Raw genomic sequence first — 18,250 nt, 5'->3', positions numbered from 1 at the left:
CTTTACTGTCATTTAAAACTGCAGTTTCAGTATTTGGAATCCCTATTAATGATCATCATGAAATAAAGACACAACATGTTAAACAGGGACAATTATAATGAGATTAAATCACACGTCCACAAGCCCCTTTAACCTGCTAGCATGTCTTGAAGATGGAGGATAACACTCTTTATTGGTCACAAAAAAAAGAAAGAAAAATAAACAGGTAGCACACGGGCAAATGTTAGATGAAGCAAATATGCATTTACTGATTTCATAGTGTGTAAAATTTAGACAGAATATGACAGCCTGTGTGTCTGCATTTGTATAGGTTTTCTTTTCCAAAACGATCAATCAATAGGAAAAACATTAGAAATGGGGAGACAATGAGAGAAGCCGGTTCCTCCTCTAATCGTCATCAAAGTTCTGTTGTAAAAGGAAGTTTGCAGCCAAATTTTCATTCTTCTCACAAGCGAAGTAGGCCTGAATAACGAGTCCTTCTGGGAATCCCAAGGCTTTTAGCTGAGGAAAAACACAGAGACATGGATAGGTTAGATAGGAGCACGCAGCGAGACGTCTTGTGTTCTTCTGGGGGAAACTAGAGCATCTTTGATGGTTTGCCAGCACAGATCCAACGTCTGTCTCTCTTAACTATCGCTGAACTCTCATAAGTAGTTGAACTTGAAGCTCAAGACTAAGATCAACCAACAATCATTCTGCATTTCATTCTTTAATATTAAAAACTGAACACAATTACCCAGTGTACAGAAAAACAATGGCGTTCTCCAGAGTTTGGCTGATATGTTAAAGAGTACATAACTAGGGATTTTTAAGGTCCTACTTTGGTTTATGGAGTGTCCAACAACAAGTTTATGTACATAGGTGTAAAAACACTATGATTTCGTATTATACCATGGTCTTTTTGAATACTGGATTCTGATTGGCTGGAAGGTGTACATTGGTAGCTCCAGTAAATTTGATTACATTTGAAATTTAACTGACAAAATCACTGTAATTTTCATCTGTTTGATCAAAAAATTTCACTGTAAACATCAATAAAGATTTGACTTGGCAAATGACCATGGTATAAGCGGGATAATCCACAGCTAGCCGTGTGTTAAAGGATTTCCGCTTCGCATCAGGTGGTTCTTGGCCTCCACGTCATGCATTAAAACCCTTTAACGAACCTCTAGCTGTGGATTATCCCTTACATAACAGGCAGTTATTCTTACCTTACTTCTTGACTGACTCTCAAATGATTCGTTCTGCGAATAATCTGTCTAATCCTCTCCTTTCCGCTAGCCTAGTCTGCTGTAATTGGTCTACCGTGAATGAGGTCACGAGCTAGTGTTTGGGGGAGAAGAGTGCAGTTTTCGCGGGCAGTCCTAGCAAAACGTAGGCGGGGACTATATGTAGTGACGTAAATCCACGGCGGTTCGCGACTCGAGACGACTCGTTTGCGTGATTCGGAGTCGACTCCCTTTTTTCCAAGCCAATAACTTTGATATTCATTCACCTTCGGATTTACAACTTGGCAGACTGCTTACTTTCAAACAACATTACACACTGCATGACATGTCATTTTCATCATCTCATGTTATGTGCTCTTTAATCAATCTAAATAGTGGCTTACCCTCTCAATAGCTTCTTTTTCTTGGGGTGTGACCTGGATGTAGTTCAAGTGTCCACCTCCTGCCTCGGCCACACCCACACCCACACCCCCACCTCCTCCTTGTCCCGCCTCCTGGATAGGCTCATTCAGCATCTGGATAAACTGCTCCTGATGGCTGCTGATTTGCTGCGAGACAACAGAAAAAGTTAAGGAAATGACAGAAACACAAAACAAAAAAGGTGAAAACAGAAGACAGACACGCACACACCGGTTCAAACACACCCACATACAAAACACGGACTTACAACTCCACGCACACAAAACACACGCACGCACGCACAGTGGTCATCACACAGAAGCACACATTTAAGATAAAGGAGAGAGAAATACAGGTCAAATATTAAACAGACTATAAATTCCTATATGTAATATGAAATAAGTTAAGTAAAACTTTAAAATAAAGGTCTGCATTCCAAATACGGATTCTTGCGGCGCGGGATTAAACTTTTTGGATAAAAGACAGTAGCGGTCAGAAATCCTGGAACTATGGACGGGAGCGGGTCTTTGGACGGGTGCCCACTCCCGACATCCTTCTAACTGACCACATGTAGAGCCTGATCTGAGGACTGTGTTATGCATGTGTGGACCAGCTCTTACTCCGTTATAAGTTTAGTTTGCACGCGTCAGGCCCCAGACAGTGCGGGCAGGTCATTGAGTGCACTTTAGAGAAGAGAGAGAGCGTTCCTGTTTTTTTAGAGGGGACACGGTCATCAGGACATTTCTTGCATGGCCGTAAATAGTTCAGTTAAAAAAAGTGATTTCATTTGGCTAGCTCTATACAGTATATGTGACCCTAGATCACAAAACCAGTCTTAAGTAGCAGGGGAACGTTTTTAGTAAAAGCCAAAGATACATTGTGTGGGTCAAAATGATTGATTTTTCTTTTATGTCAAAAATCATTAGGATATTAAGGATCATGTTCCATGAAGATATTTTGTAATATTTTGTATATCTACCATAAATATATCTAAACTTTATTTTCGTGAGTGGATGGTCTGCCACAGTGCCCCTGATTAACAACTTCAAAGGCAATTTTCTCAATATTTAGATTTCTTGGCACCCTCAGATTCTAGAGTTTTAAACGGTTGCATCTCCGCCAGATATTGTCCTATCCTAACAACCCATACATCGATAGAAAGCTTGTGTATTCAACTTTCGGATGATGTAAAAATCTCAATTTCGAAAAATTGACCCATAAGACTGGTTTTGTCGTCCAGGGTCACAAATATTTAGCTATATGAGCCAACGGGTTTAGTTTATTCATATTTTGAGTGAAAGACATTGTATGTAATTTATTTTTCTCTGTGACATTTTGTCTACTGTATTGAGATTAAAATGTAAGAACAATGTTGTATATATATATATATATATATATATTGAGAAGACGATAAAAAATAACTGATATGTTTTTGTATGGCGTATTTTATATTTGTTATGGAGAAATTTAAATGTGAGATCTGGAAATGTGATCTAAATTTAGCGGGTGAACACGAGGGAATTTTCAGCGGGAGCGGAATGAAATTTAGCGGGCGGGACGACAAAAACAGTCCCGCGCAGACCTCTACCCCTGGCCAGGCAGACAGTGCAAAACAGTATGCAAACTTCTCCCTCAACACAGACGTGAGTGTGCAGGATTCAGCGTGTGTACCTGCAGGAGCTGCGGGTTCTCTCGGCCGATCTGCTGTAGTAGAGCTGGTAAGAGAGACGGGTTCTGCTGGATGATCTGTCTCATCTGAAGGAACTGTGGCTGGTTCCTCAAGAACTCCAGAGGATTCGCTGCGTGCACACACACACAAACACACACACACACACACACTTGAAGGAAACATCCACAGACTGTCTGGTGCGCACCGCACAGCACAATCACAAGTATTCACATCTGGCTTTACATGAGTCAGAATGCACAGTTTAATATCCTGACTGAAAGTGTGGTAGGTCCCAGTTCTAGAGCTTCTACGGTGCTTTTCCACTGCACTTTAGGGGGGTTTTCCACTGTGTAGAGTACCTAGAACCTCTGTTATAAGTACCACCTCGGTTGAGGTGACATGATTGGTCAGAGAATCATCATTACCAGCGTCAGTGAAGTCAGCGAGAGGAGACTCACCCCCTGATCCTGTGCTGGGCTGTGATGGGGCAGTGATCGATGGGGAAGAGAGGCCAGCGGACACAACAGGAGCGTCACCTGAAGGAAGCACAGGGTCAGCAGCACCTCCAACACTTCCCTCGCTCTCCGCAGGAATACCCTGTTCACATCAACATTTAAAATCAAAGACCGGTCAGAATGCGGAGGTGCAGTGGGCAAACACCTGCATGTGACACTTCAACACACCTCATAATTCACAAGCAGTGACAGTCCAAACAGAAGGAACATCGCATGACAAACAACACTGTGCGAAATAAAAATCAATGACACAGAGCAAGTGTCAATGATAACAAAACTTGCTCATCAGCAAATGAACAGAAAGGCCAATGATGTATGTAAATGACAGACGTGCAGTTATAGCTTCGCAGGAGAAAGTCATGAGAGTCACACCGTGAGCAGGTACTCGACGGCACGGTCAGGATTGTTGAAACTGGCTCTCAGCGCCGACACCACTCTGTCTCTCTCGTAGCCCATCAGCATGATCTCGGTCACCATGTTCTCATACGACTGACCTGTCACTGCACACGCAAATCACATGACGACAGAAGAGCATTATTACCTATACCAGAAGTCAATCGTGTCCATCAAATGATTTGAAGACACACGTCATGACATCTGGCCGTCAGGATTATTGTGAATACAGTGGTGTGGTTTGTGTGGAGATTTACCCAACGCAGATGTCGCATCATCAAATATATTTGCGTTTGACAGGGAACTGAGAGAGAGAGAAATAAAACCTAAACTTTAGTCTGTGTTTACAATGACAGTTTTCTTCGACAGCCATACACCCATCTAGAGTGCATGCAAATAAACAAACAAACAGAACTAAAACTTATTCTCATGTTTTAAACCTCAGGAGCAACAGTACAAACTGTGATAATTGTGACTCTCTGTGTGTGTGTGTGTGTGTGTGTGTGTGTGTGTGTGTGTATGTGTGTGTGTACCTGGTGGGCGTAGAGGGGGGCGGTGCGCTGCTGGCCGGTTTCTCCTCGGCAGGTTTGTCGTCTTTGGGGGGGCTCTCAGAGGGGGTTTGTACAGCCGGGGCAGTAGAAGGACTCGGGGTCGTTGTAGTGCTGGAGGAAGCGCCGCTGGTCACCGTGGCAGCAGAGGAAGAGGCCGATGCAGGTGCCGCTTTAGGCTGGAAAGACAAGCAGAGACACATGACACTTCATGATGTATGTACACATGCATTTACGCATTTGGCAGAGGATTTTATGCAAAGCGACTAACATTGCATTATACCGTACTATACATTTGTTTCGGAGTATGCGCTATCCCTGGGATCCAACCCATGACCTTGGCGTTGCTCTAACCACTGATGCAAGTGTGTGAAAATATACATGAATCACATGACATCTTTCGTTATCTGACCAATACATTCCTCCAGATCAGTGGTTACATTTGGAAAAAAATCACAGCTTAAATATGCAACCATGTTGAATTGCAGAACCTTAAAATGCGAGCACTGTTAATACAATGCATTTTTTTTCAGTTAGTGCTATTCAGCACGTCTTTTTGCTTCAAACACATTTGTCTCTATTTTACTTCCATAAAAAGGTCAGAAGTCTGTAACATAATGAATTCTTATAAGGTACAGGAGCAAAAACAGCCCGTTTCATTTAAGGGTATTGAGAAAGGGTGGAAAGCAGTCATGAAAAAACAAAAGACGATTATATCATTAAATGTTGAATACAATCCAACAGAAGTACAGTAGTCCTTTATAATATTTGAATCTCTAGACACAATTTGATACAAGCAACAAAGAAACGCAAACATTCACAGAAACATTCAACATTCAGTTTTCAGTGATGTTGATAATTCCCGGTAAATCTCCCATCATGACTGAAATATTAAAGCTAAAGTCAAACAGATTGTTCATTTATTTCTATGTGAAGATGCAGACAGGGCAGGCAGAGACTCACCTTTGCTACCATCACAACCACAAAGTTCTTCTCATCGATCTTGTACTCTTTAAGAGCCATGTCATCATTCAGGATTTTACCTGTGTACAAAAGAAGAATCATTGATCAACTTAATATCACCGCAGTCATATCACATGCATAAACCTGTGATACCAGTGCATATCAACTGCAAACCCGAACACTGCCATAGAAACATACAGAAGAACAACAGATACAAACCTGCATAAATCAGCTTCTGCCCTGCCACTGGAAAACTGTCTTTGCCCTTCTCATTCTCAATTTTCTCCTTTAAGGCCTTTACCTGTAAAAGACAGATCACAGTCAGACAAAACCGCAGTTTAAACTTGAGTCTGAAATTCTGTGACACTACTTCAAACAAACAAAAGTAGGGAAGCACCGATATGTACATTTTAGCCGATAACGATAATTCTTGAACACCGGAAGCCGATAACCGATATGTTGGCTGATATACAATACAACTTACAAAACATATTTATATAACATTTTCTGAGGCTGAGAAATGTTTTCTTCCCTGAAAATCATGTACCAAGCCTACTTTACACTAATTCAAGATTTTTGACCTTTTAAACATTTCTGGCATAATGTTCATTTAATAAACAAATTAAAGATGTTCTTCCAGAGCAACCCAGAGAAAGGTGTTCTCCAATAGCCACGGGTCTAACAGGTTTACGAGGCAAAGCCTTCAGACAGCAGTCGGCTTCAAAACAAATAGCTTTTGTACCTATAATTTATACATTTATAAATATCTACATACTACACGAACAAGGTTTTGCTAACAGCAGTAAGTGAATAATCACGCAAGAAAGACAGTACTGTACTGTGAGCAGCTGAAGTGGTTCCACCAGAGGAAATGATTCTAGAGATGCACCGATTGCAATTTTCTTTGCCGATTCCGATTTTATTACAAGTGAAACCTGCCGATTCCGATTTTTGCCGATTCCGATTTTCTATCCACAAACTATAATTGACAGTATACTGTATATAAAACCATAATAACTTTTCTTCAATACACATTTTTTTTATTTTCGTTGAATAAATGATTGAACATTACAATTTCCCCAAATTTCCCTAAATGCAGTTCTCCAAGCTGCATTAAATTACAGAATCTTCTCTTTCCCAAACAACTCTTAAATTGAAGAACTCTGTGACTGAAAAGAAGTACAAATAATAAAATATAACTAAACATGTCACTTAATTTACCTTTTGCATTTTTGTACTCATCTCACAAAAGTCTAAGATAACAATAAAATACTTCAACTTTATTCTCGTCTGTTTCTGTTTATGAAACTAACATTGCTTTATTTCATTTTTTCTGAAATGTAAAATAAATTGTCTTTATCTTGTGTCTGTAGTATTAAAAGAAGTGGGTTGATTTTTGCTGCAACTTCAATAAAAAAAGTTAAAAATCTTATGAGTGAATTCTACTCTAAAGATGTACATGCATTTGATGCGCGTGCAGTCAGCGGACATGAGAGATGCGCGTCAGTCAGCAGAGACACACATGCGAGTATAAACGAGCCGTGAAAGACAGGCTGTGCGCGCGCACGTTTACATGTTTACTTGCGGCTTTGAGTGTACTGACGGCTGTGCGTTCTTGCCCGCATCACGGGCAACAGAAGATCGGCTTGGAATCGGCGAGACGTGAGACTGACCGTAAACCGGCCGATTCCGATCTCTGTCCGGTCAATCGTTGCACCTCTAAATGATTCAGAATTTTTGGGCTATAATACATCGGCTTAAATGTTTATCATCGATACCGATAACATTTCAAATGACCATTTATCGGCCGATAAGTTATTGTGCATCCCTAAACAAAAGAAGTTAACAGAAGTAAATCAGATGACCCATGGTGGTGATTTCCTGTCTAACATCTGACCCATAGCTGTGCTAGTTTGGGATGTCTCCTGAAGAAATGTGCCGCAAGATTAAAAACTATTTCATAGGCAAATGAGTTCAGCTCAAGACACCGATATTGGCCACATTGTCAGAAAGAAAATCCAATGTTTTACACCAACACGAGAAACAACAGAATGTGTGAAACACATGACAGCAGCGAGAAGCAACCGATGGTAAACCCCACCACAGATCAGAAACACGTGTCATATTTCTTTAATACGGTCATGACAGTTCTAGATGAGAACAGACATGTGCACGTATGACGAATGATGAAGTTATATGTGTGTGTGTTCCTGACACCTCCGAGCACGAGGAAATATTCAAATCAAGTCAAGCTGTAATCATACTTCACTGATGTAGCGTGTACTTATTTAAGCGCTTTTGTCCCCCTCGACCATGTTTATAACGCACGTGTGTGTGTTCACACTCATAACACACATATTAAAAGTACTTTGACACACACACACACACACCATGACTTGCTAAATCGTCTAAACTAACGTTACACATGCACCGCATCTCACGGCCAGAAAGTCTCTGTTGACATTCACGTATCGGCTTACGTGATTTCGTAACGTCTACAACGACTTTTCAATGCATTTCTGATTTTTGGGGGGGTTTTACTGGAAACAAAAACTCACTTTCTTAGCAGCTAACATGCTAACGGTAGCACACTTCAGCCGACAGAAACAGCGCCGCGCGCATGCAGAAACGCGTCTAAGATGACGATGTTAACGCTTAAATCAAGCCATAAACACGGGTTAACGACTGAACGTGTTTGTGTGTGTTTTATCGACTCTCTTGTCAGAGATGTGTTAGCCGCTAACGGCCCTCTCACCGTTTCCTCCCCATCGATGTCGATTTTAAACGTCTGCTGCTGGAGAGTCTTCAGTGTGATCTGCATTTTCGTGCTCTTCCGTCTCGCCTGTGTGGAGATTGACCGATAGCTGGAACGCTGGCTGTGTTTTTTTCGCCGTGGCTCATCACAGCCTGTCCGCCGCCATTACGTGCATAAACATTTGACGGTCCGCCTCCCGGCCTCACGCAGCTCACGCGCCGCACACTGACGGGCTTGCGTCACCGCACCGTCCTCCTTTCTTTTTTCAATTTAAGTGCGCTTTACAGTCTTATTGTAAATTATTACAGATATATTACAGAGCGTGTAGATTGATATACATACATCTGCAAGCGTGTTTAATGGTTCGGGGAAATGACTTTTAATTTTCGTGAGTGGAATTTATAGCGGCCACTAGAGGCGAGTTTGAGAGTTGCAACCAATCGCTCAGTCCTCCGCTAACCCCTCCCTTTCGAAACACGACGGTGGCCACCACGGTACAAAAATATGTCGTCGGCTGAGATAGGGTTTCAGACATTTATACACACTTGGAACAACTCGAAGGTGTGGAAATGATGACAGAATTTTCAGTTTTGGGTGAAGTGTCCCTTTAAAGCGTTCCATATGAAAGCTGTGAAGCTTCATCACAACAGAAGGAAATCAGGAGCAGCGTTGTTGCTGTATTTACTTTGGTGTGTATCATGTATGTGTCAGATGTGTGTGAGTTAGTGTAACAGGTTAAAAAAGGTGCTTTCACTTGCTTTTGGTTATTATATACATATGGCCATTTAAGTATAATAGACCTGCACTCTCTGTTCATTGGCTGGCGGCATGTTGGAAACTCTTTCCGGTTTAGTCATTAATATTCGCGCCAGTCAAGAGAGTGGTTGTAGTGGGTGAGTGCTCTCGAAAAATGTATTTCTTTCGTTGCTCTTTTTATATTTTGATGTCTTTTTCTTCTTTCTTGTTGCCAAATGAAATTGTAATGGTTAATGTGCACCCGTCATTGCAGGACGTCGTGTAAAAATGCTGTGAAACTGATCACCTCATTTGAATGTGTTAACAGGTACATGTTCTACTATTTTGTTTACTACATTTTACAAACTGTGTTATATACTCACTCATGAAAAAGTTTAGTCATTAATATTCGCGCCAGTCAAGAGAGTGGTTGTAGTGGGACGTCGTGTAAAAATGCTGTGAAACTGATCACCTCATTTGAATGTGTTAACAGAATTAAATGATTCCCCCAAGACGCGAAATGGTGTTGGTTGTCGCAAGTATTTCACACAACGCAGATACGAGCCGTTACAATAGTAACCCTGACGCGTGTGATCATGAGAGAGTGAGTTTATTACATCTGATGTGCATCAACGTCTCTTTAGTGAAGTTGTGTCGTTCGGTGTGTCAAACTTTTGTCTGCAGGGCCTCCAGACAGCTATTTCAGTCCTGTCTACTTGAATGAGGGAAGACAAAATCACATTTAAACAACACATTTCCAACCTGACATCAACTGTGCAAGAACTTTTGTTTGTTTCTTAAGCTCATAATGCACAAAAAGCCTTTTTCGAGGTCATTTCAGAAACATCAGAGACTCTGATCTGACTATACAGTACAATGATTTTAGGATCTTTTCAACTCTGAAAAACATAAAGCCCAAAACTTTGTTCGTGAATGTGTGAGCTACCTTTCTGTCATATATACAATAAAATAATGATGCAAAAATGTCATGCTTTAAAAGGTTTAGATCACCCAAAAATGAGAATTGAGTTTCTTACTTCTGAAGAACACAAAAGAAGAAGACTGTTGATAATCAAACAACATTGAACTCCATTGACTTGCCACTGAGACATTTCTCAAAATATCTTCTGTTGTGTTCCACTGAAGAAAGGGTCACATACAGGTTCAGAGATTGTTTTGGCTGAACCATCTTTGAGGTGGATCTAATGGAATACATCACTATACATTTGACTAATGATAATCCTGTATGTGTGTGTGTGTGTTGAGGAGTTACCTGTAGGATGTGGTGTTAATATGTTCTTGAGTTTGTCACCGTGTGTAATGCTTCACTTGAGCCGTTTGGCTTGTTTTCACACCCTTCAGCGCAGTGAAACCTCCTCGGGCAAATGGAAACGGTGGAAACGCAGCAGATGCACAAACAATGGGAGTCTCCGCCTGCAGACGGACTCGGCTCAAAGACTCTCATGTGTACGTCATTCAGGCCCTGTGTGAGTCAAACACACACGAGGTGCCAAAGATCTCAGCCAGAGCCTCATGTCTGTACAAAACTAAGACTGAAACCAATCATCACTTACATCAGACGTGTCCAAATATCACACGACCCTCCAGAAACCCAACTGGACGCCCCTGACTATCCCATGGCACACAACAGTTTAGTGATGCCAGTAAAGTTTTATAGTGACATCGAAATCACACACACAGAAGAATTTGACAAATGATGAATAATTGACCAGCTATGAAATAGATATGCTCAGGAGTGCATCGGTTCATTAGCACTTTAATTGATATTTTTGAATCATTTTTAGCAGCGATGCATAGGTTGCATAGGTTAAAAGTTTTTTTTTTTTCATAAAGTACGCAGAAATAGAGAATGATGAATTATGCAACAGCAAGACTCTTTTACATTTCAATCAAATTGAAGAGGTTCGGCCTCAGATGATGTGACCCTGAGCGTGAGGTGACCTCGGACATCACCGGTCCACACCTGAGAGAATCCTCCTAACCTTCAGAAAACTTCAGAGACAGACAGAACTTCTGCTTGTGCACAGAAATGATGTCATGACATCACAATATTTAAAATATGATAAAAAAACAGTTCGTGAGAGGTTTACACAACACAGAATGTGTAGACTGACATCCAAGAGAAAATGACTTTAATGTTTGGGACAGAGCTTTCTAGAGCAGGGGTACTCAAACTGGGGGCACCAAGATGGATCCGGGGGGGCACAGATTTTGTGGCATTATGTGAAGTATAGAAATGTATCATAAATGTTATGCAATCAAACATCAGACAAATAAAACCACCAACCAAACGTACTAATGCTCCAGCTTTGTATAACAGAATTTATTTTAGTTTTTGATTAAGTTTAAGAGTAGAAGTTTTTCTTTGGGGGCCTTACAACAAAAAAGTTTGAGAACCTCTGCTCGAGAGGATCCGAGTGGTTTTTTGTAGTGTGTGTTTTTGGTAAACCTGCAAACATTATATTTAAGTGAGAAGACAAAACTATTCAACACACTTCAAATGATGCTTTCCTTCAGTCACGTGATGTCCGAATCCTTCAGAACACAAACACTGAGCGCATGCATTATTAATACAGAACGAATAACACATCCACTGCATCACATTCAGAGACGATAGATATTGTTTTGAAGATCTGTCAGTGTTCAGTCTTTCGTTGTCTAAAGAGAGATTTCTTCTGGAGGCTCTCAGGGACGTGGTCTGTGGAAACGCTCGTCTGATGTTCTGATGGGTTGATCCCTCGTGTCTCACAGATATTTTTACAAGATGATGTTAGAGCTGTGAACCAAGCGCTCTGGAGACGTGTGAGGTTTTCTGCTGGCTGACCTCCATCTCATCAACTACTGAAATGTGTTTGTTTCTCTACATTTTCTGCTTGGAATCCAATGTGACTATTATGGGCTGTTTCATGAGATCACATGAGCGGGTACACACTGTCAATGATGTGACAATATACCAGAGGTGGACAGTAACGAAGTAAATTTACCTGAGTACTGTACTTAAGTACACTTTTTGAGTTTCTGTACTTTACTTGAGTATTATTTTTTCTGAGTACTTGTACTTTAACTTCACTACATTTGAAAGACAAATATCATACTTTTACTCCACTACATTTATAAAAATGTCCAAAAGTAGAAAATGGTTTCTATGCAGCGGGGTTTCCTGTGTGCGCAATTTATCTGGCTTGCGATCTGCCAGGACCTTTTACTGTTGCCAAGTATTTCAGTTTTTCTAAACTCGCGGTTTTCCGGCAAGCTTTGAATGGCCATTTGACAGATTTATTTTACGCAAATCTGGCAACTCAGAGATCTTCCCGCTAAACTAATGTAAACGTAGGCGCTGCTACACCATTGATAGCGCTCTAAAAAAGACAAATAGAACAATAAAAGACTAAAAAGGCACATGTTAAAGTGTGGTGTAATCATCTGTGGGTTACGATCAGTCAAAGATCGTAGAAACATTGTCATGAAAATGATCGGCATAACGGCTAAACGGTAAATAAGCATCACATACACCTTGAGCTACACGTGCGTGTTAACTTCTGATCTGCTGCTGTATCATTTAAAGCGATTTGGAAAATGAATGATGTTTTTACTGAAGTAACTATAGTTGAAGTATTCCTGTTGAAATAAAAACTATAGAACCCTGCCCAAAACACAACATAAAATGTAATGGATTTAATGGTTATAATGGGAATTGTACTATGGATACTTGTTGTCTACTTGTATGTGATGGATTCTATTGGTGGGATGGTAAATCCTCTTGAAATAAAACCCAACACAATACAAAGGAATTTAATTTAAAAATCTCACTCTAATTCAAAAATTCATTGGTTTTTTTCAGCAGGGATGGTATTTGCAGTAAAACCACATCCACAAATTTACCATTTTCTATATATAGGAACCATACTCCAATTAATAATCTTTAGTAAAACCACAGCAACTAAAAATACCATAGTTTCATTATACTAGCTATAGTTTATGTTTGTAGTTAAATTATGGTAATACAAATGGTAATAATCCAACAAACACATGGCTTCTACACTTGACTATTTACAAGAACCTTACTACTTAAATAGCTGCTAAAACTGGTAAAGGGAATATACAAAATAAAAGAACACTGCTCATAAATACATATAGGACTAGGGGGCTAATGAGGATAATTAGGCTAAATGATCATACAGGATTATATCTAAACTAAACATATATGTGCTAAACATATAAAGCTCTTAAAGGAGTTGCTCACTGCAAAATTTGCCCCCATTGACTCTCCATAGTAGGAATAAAAACTACTGTGCAAAGTCAATGGGGGCAAATATTGAAGTGAACTACTCCTTTATACCACTGATACTGTGAGCTACTCAGTGTATTCAGTAGGTTGCTTCAGAGGCATAAGGTATAAGACAATAAAACAATGCACAACTGACATAAAGGAAATATACTTTTAATACTTGAGAACTTTTAAAAGCACGTACTTCTGTACTTTTACTCAAGTAAGAATCTGTCTTTACAACTTTTACTTGTAGTGGAGTAATATTTGACCAGTAGTATCTGTACTTTCACTCAAGTAAGGAAGTTGTGTACTTCGTCCACCTCTGCGAAATAGTGAATATTGATTGGTATATGATTTTCACCCGTTTTTCATGTGTTAAGGGGAAACTCTGTTTTCTGTGAGGAATGTGGAAAGAATCATTTGTAAGAGCTTTATGTTTTTTATTGTGACATGTGAAGGTCAAACATACAGCTATCACTGATTTCACTAAATCTGAATGCTTGTCATCCACTTCACAGACAGACAGACAGACGATGTGTCTGTCCACAGCAGCTGGCGTCTTTGTCCTCTGTGACCCTGAAGAAGAAATATTGTTCAAAACACTCGCGCTTCAAATGCTCGAACACAAACACTCCGTCCTCACTTCATGTGCTGTTTGTGAAATTCAGAAAATGAAGCGCGAGAATAAAGAGGAGCCGATGTCTCTGTGGGGTTTTATCAGGATTATCATCTGAGCTGCACGTGGACTTTCACCATCTCCGCTAGATTTCTGACTTCTAAGACTTGTGTCCTTCAACACAGAAGCATTTATTTTGTCCTGTGCCCGTGTTTCAGCATCCGTCTCTCGTGAGGAGCATAATAACAGCAGCAGAGGATTTGAGAGCTGAACCTCATTCCTCACGTCTCATGAAGGTCAATGATTGAAAAAGAAGTCTTCGTTTTATCATGTGAATGCGTTATTCTGAGAGAGATTGTCTGCTTGAACTCAAATATCTTTCACTTCTTAGTTTGATAGTTGTATTCTCTAGAATTAAAACAGAAGTGTTTTTAAGATTATCGTTTTCAACTTTTGCAAACCACACTTTAGGGCAGATCAATTCTTTTTTTCTTTTAATACATTTAGCTCTGATATCTTGATGATTTGAGAATGATAATATATACAGTGCAAATAAAACCATGTCCGATAGGCCCGAGTCTATTGAAGAATTTGAGGAGGATGATTCATGTTCCAGTCCCTGGCTAGCAGACGTTTGATCATTCACTGGTGTTTCACACAGAAGGGTTATGCTGTGTGTGTGTGTGTGTGTGTGTGCGTGCGTGCGTGCGTGCGTCCAATCCGGTTTTTCTTGTAAACTGTACATATAAAAAACATTTGAATCGAGTTGAATTTAATTTAGAACAAGCATCACGCCATTGAGCAAACAGAAGAAGTTTACGTTATCTGATAACTTTATTACCAAGTTAAAAAAAGACAATGAATTACAATATTTACAGAATATAGAGAAAACCAAAGGAATAAAACCGTAAACAACCAGTCTAGTCGACATCACAAGCAACCGTCAGAAATCATCAGGATTATTGTCACAGAAGGCCAAATGGAGAAGAGGAGGTTAAAGTTCAACTATGATGCACCTTTAACAGTACGAGAGAGAGAGAATTAAAGGGAACCCATAAAAACTAAAGCATATATATACACATATATACTGTATATATCCAGTGTGTTACCACAGCATGTCAAAAGCTTATTTCTTTGATGATTCTCTACGTCGTGGGGTTTCTTTCAGAAAGGCTGAGCTGCTCCTTATGAAGGAAACGGAAGGACTCTCAAAGGTACAAAAGGAGGAGTTGTTGTTTTTTATTATTATTCTTTTTCTTAACCAGACAATTTACAACAGCATTGAACAGTGGAGAGCTAAAAACAAACATTATTCTATTGGTTTTGTATTTTTCTTTCTATTCTTCAGTTTTTTTCTTCAAGTTAAATATCAGAACAACATTTAAATGAACTTTCTGCAACAGCACAGTTTGAAACACGTATGAATGAGGAGTTTGGCTGTGAAACGGCATGCACGACATTACCCAGAAGGCCGCTGGGTTTCCTCACAGCAATGTTCAGTCATTGCTCGAGAAACACAATCATATCTCGGGCTACTTTTGGTCGAAAGGTTTTCTGGACGTCATGGCTCGTGGTTATCATGGAGAAAGAATTTCTTCTGCTTCTGGACGGAAGCATCTGGAGTCTGATATAAGGCTTTGGGGTTTTCCAGCAGCATCGTCCGTCACATTCAATCTCAGCCTTATTGTACAACTGCCATATGAATTTATCTCATGTCAACATACAGAAACGCAAACGGGTGACAAGCTTTGGAAGTGATTTCAAACTTTCATTCTGCCATTTCTTCATCATTTCAAAGAAATATTCCTGATTCAATCGATCCGTGACATTACGCAGAAAACCTTCAACTCGGCTTTACAGTCATTCAGAATGATTCATTTATATGCTGCGTGTCGTAATTTAAACACGTTTCGTCATCGGCGTGATCACTGCACACACCAGGTTTCCCTTCACATTACTTTATAACCAACATGATTTTCTGTGGTATGTCAATAAATAACACGTGAACGTGGAATATTCCTTTAAAAGTTCAGGTAAGATCAGGCAATGAGAAACAGCTGCTGTGTCAACATCTGAGATTCTCTGCACGTCTGGATCTGAATGTGTTTCTGTTTGTAAAGTGAAGCGTTTGTTGGGAAATCCAGAGCAATACAAAGTCTTCAAAAGTAGCAATTTGCTACAAGGTTTTTTGGGGAACGTTTTGATTCTCTAAAATCTTCATTAAAACAAACTTGTGACATCCAGATAAATAAGATGAGAATATTCCTCAAGGAATTCAGCTACAGGAAGATTAACACAAGGCTAAAATGTCAAAAACTGAAACCGTCAGGCGTCATTCCGATGGACCGGGTCGAGTCCTCGTGGAGAGAGAATACGGCGGGTGTGTGTTTTTAAAGCTCAGAGCTCGTATCATAAATGTGAAACACACACACACACACACACACACACACACACACACACCGTCTTCAAGACTATCAGCGTGTGTGTGTGTGTCAGTTCACTGCCGTGGAAGACGTTCCTTTACTCACATTATCTGTACGTTACCTGTACATCATCTTTATTGTGTGTTAACCGTATACGCGAATCACTGTTACACAGTTTTAAATAAATGAACGCGATAAAAAGTGCTTGAAGTAAAAACAGCTTCACGTGATTCCATCAAGAGGATCGTGTTCCACCCGGAATCCCATCGGAATATTCGCCTGCCAGTGTCATTCACTATTGGTTACCAATATATCAACATCTGTCCTGAGGGACCAAGACACACTTTGTAAAAATTCAGTGTAAGATTGAGCAACTAAACAAACATGAAGGACCTCAATGTTTAACGCGGCGATTACTTTCCACAAACGTAGCTTTTTCATGGAATATTAACGCAGCAGCCGATGTTGTTCTGCAACAAAGCAAATGAACAAGAACAGACAAACATTCAAACGAACCACCATTCTGAAGCACGTCACTGAGGACTCTACAGCTTTCCTTTAGCCTCTTAAGGGTTGTTTTTGGTCTCCAGCATCTCTTTGACGTCCTGCGGGTCAGACTGATGCGTCCTCTCAGCATCCACAGTGTTACTGGATAGGTCCAGGCCTCTGTCAGTCACGGACACAGGACCAATCAGAGGCAGAGTTGATGACGGACTGCCGTCCTTCTTGCTGCCGTTAACAGTCCTAAAAACACAAGAGATCTCTTCAGTGCCTCCGCCGGCTCAGATGAGATTAAACAGAGGAGAAACCATGTGCGTTTACATGCAGAGTCTTACTCCGATTATGCTTAATATGCTGATAACATGTAGGTCATGTAAACGTGTAAAACGGTTTTCTTTTATCGGGGAAAGCTCATAAACGGCGTGAGCAGAACCCGTTCGGCAGAGGTCGTTTTTGTCCATTACTCCGATTTCACGCTGCATCTCACTAAATCCTTGGTGTTTTGAGTCTGACGTCATCACCCAAACGTGTTTTTTCGTCAATTTGAACAATCATAGTTAGTTTAGATGGCTAGGGTGTGGGTTAGGGTAAAGGTTTCGTAAGACTCGAAACGCCAAAGATTTAGTCAAAACCAACAAGCCACGCCCACGGATCTGACTCGAAACACAAAGGATCTAGTGAGAGCCGCATGTAAACGCCTTTACCGGGTTTCTCTCAGTTGTGTTTATGTGCGCATGTCTGACAGCTCAAAAGTAAAAGTCCCAAACGGAAGTAATAGTAAAATAACGCATAAAAGTCCGNTGATAACATGTAGGTCATGTAAACGTGTAAAACGGTTTTCTTTTATCGGGGAAAGCTCATAAACGGCGTGAGCAGAACCCGTTCGGCAGAGGTCGTTTTTGTCCATTACTCCGATTTCACGCTGCATCTCACTAAATCCTTGGTGTTTTGAGTCTGACGTCATCACCCAAACGTGTTTTTTCGTCAATTTGAACAATCATAGTTAGTTTAGATGGCTAGGGTGTGGGTTAGGGTAAAGGTTTCGTAAGACTCGAAACGCCAAAGATTTAGTCAAAACCAACAAGCCACGCCCACGGATCTGACTCGAAACACAAAGGATCTAGTGAGAGCCGCATGTAAACGCCTTTACCGGGTTTCTCTCAGTTGTGTTTATGTGCGCATGTCTGACAGCTCAAAAGTAAAAGTCCCAAAC

At 40.4% G+C, this 18,250-nt stretch overlaps 2 protein-coding genes across 10 annotated transcripts in view; both read right to left on the bottom strand.

Annotated features, from left to right (window-relative positions):
• Window positions 1-144: 144 nt before the first annotated feature.
• Window positions 145-18,250, bottom strand: part of rad23b (RAD23 homolog B, nucleotide excision repair protein) — a 127,001-nt gene continuing 108,895 nt past the window's right edge. The window contains exons 1-10 of one of the 2 annotated variants that reach the window (XM_057359840.1): window positions 8,472-8,704; window positions 5,936-6,017; window positions 5,717-5,796; window positions 4,739-4,932; window positions 4,463-4,509; window positions 4,185-4,312; window positions 3,756-3,894; window positions 3,300-3,427; window positions 1,613-1,777; window positions 145-501 (exon numbers count right to left, since the gene is read on the bottom strand). In XM_057359840.1, coding sequence (XP_057215823.1) covers window positions 388-501; window positions 1,613-1,777; window positions 3,300-3,427; window positions 3,756-3,894; window positions 4,185-4,312; window positions 4,463-4,509; window positions 4,739-4,932; window positions 5,717-5,796; window positions 5,936-6,017; window positions 8,472-8,537 — 1,143 coding nt within the window. In that variant the 5' untranslated portion in view covers window positions 8,538-8,704 and the 3' untranslated portion in view covers window positions 145-387. Of the gene's footprint in view, window positions 502-1,612; window positions 1,778-3,299; window positions 3,428-3,755; window positions 3,895-4,184; window positions 4,313-4,462; window positions 4,510-4,738; window positions 4,933-5,716; window positions 5,800-5,935; window positions 6,018-8,471; window positions 8,705-18,250 lie in introns of those variants that run through there. The other variant, XM_057359841.1, reaches the window with a different exon arrangement.
• znf462 (zinc finger protein 462) overlaps window positions 14,929-18,250 on the bottom strand; it is a 36,757-nt gene continuing 33,435 nt past the window's right edge. For 7 of the 8 annotated variants that reach the window (XM_057359833.1, XM_057359826.1, XM_057359828.1 and 4 more), the window contains exon 13: window positions 14,929-17,280. In XM_057359833.1, the coding sequence (XP_057215816.1) occupies window positions 17,103-17,280 (178 nt within the window). In that variant the 3' untranslated portion in view covers window positions 14,929-17,102. The remainder of the gene's footprint in view (window positions 17,281-18,250) is intronic. The other variant, XM_057359834.1, reaches the window with a different exon arrangement.

This window comes from Triplophysa rosa, linkage group LG19, assembly GCF_024868665.1.
Source record: "Triplophysa rosa linkage group LG19, Trosa_1v2, whole genome shotgun sequence".
Taxonomy (NCBI): domain Eukaryota; kingdom Metazoa; phylum Chordata; class Actinopteri; order Cypriniformes; family Nemacheilidae; genus Triplophysa; species Triplophysa rosa.
This window is presented reverse-complemented; position numbering and strand designations above follow the sequence as displayed.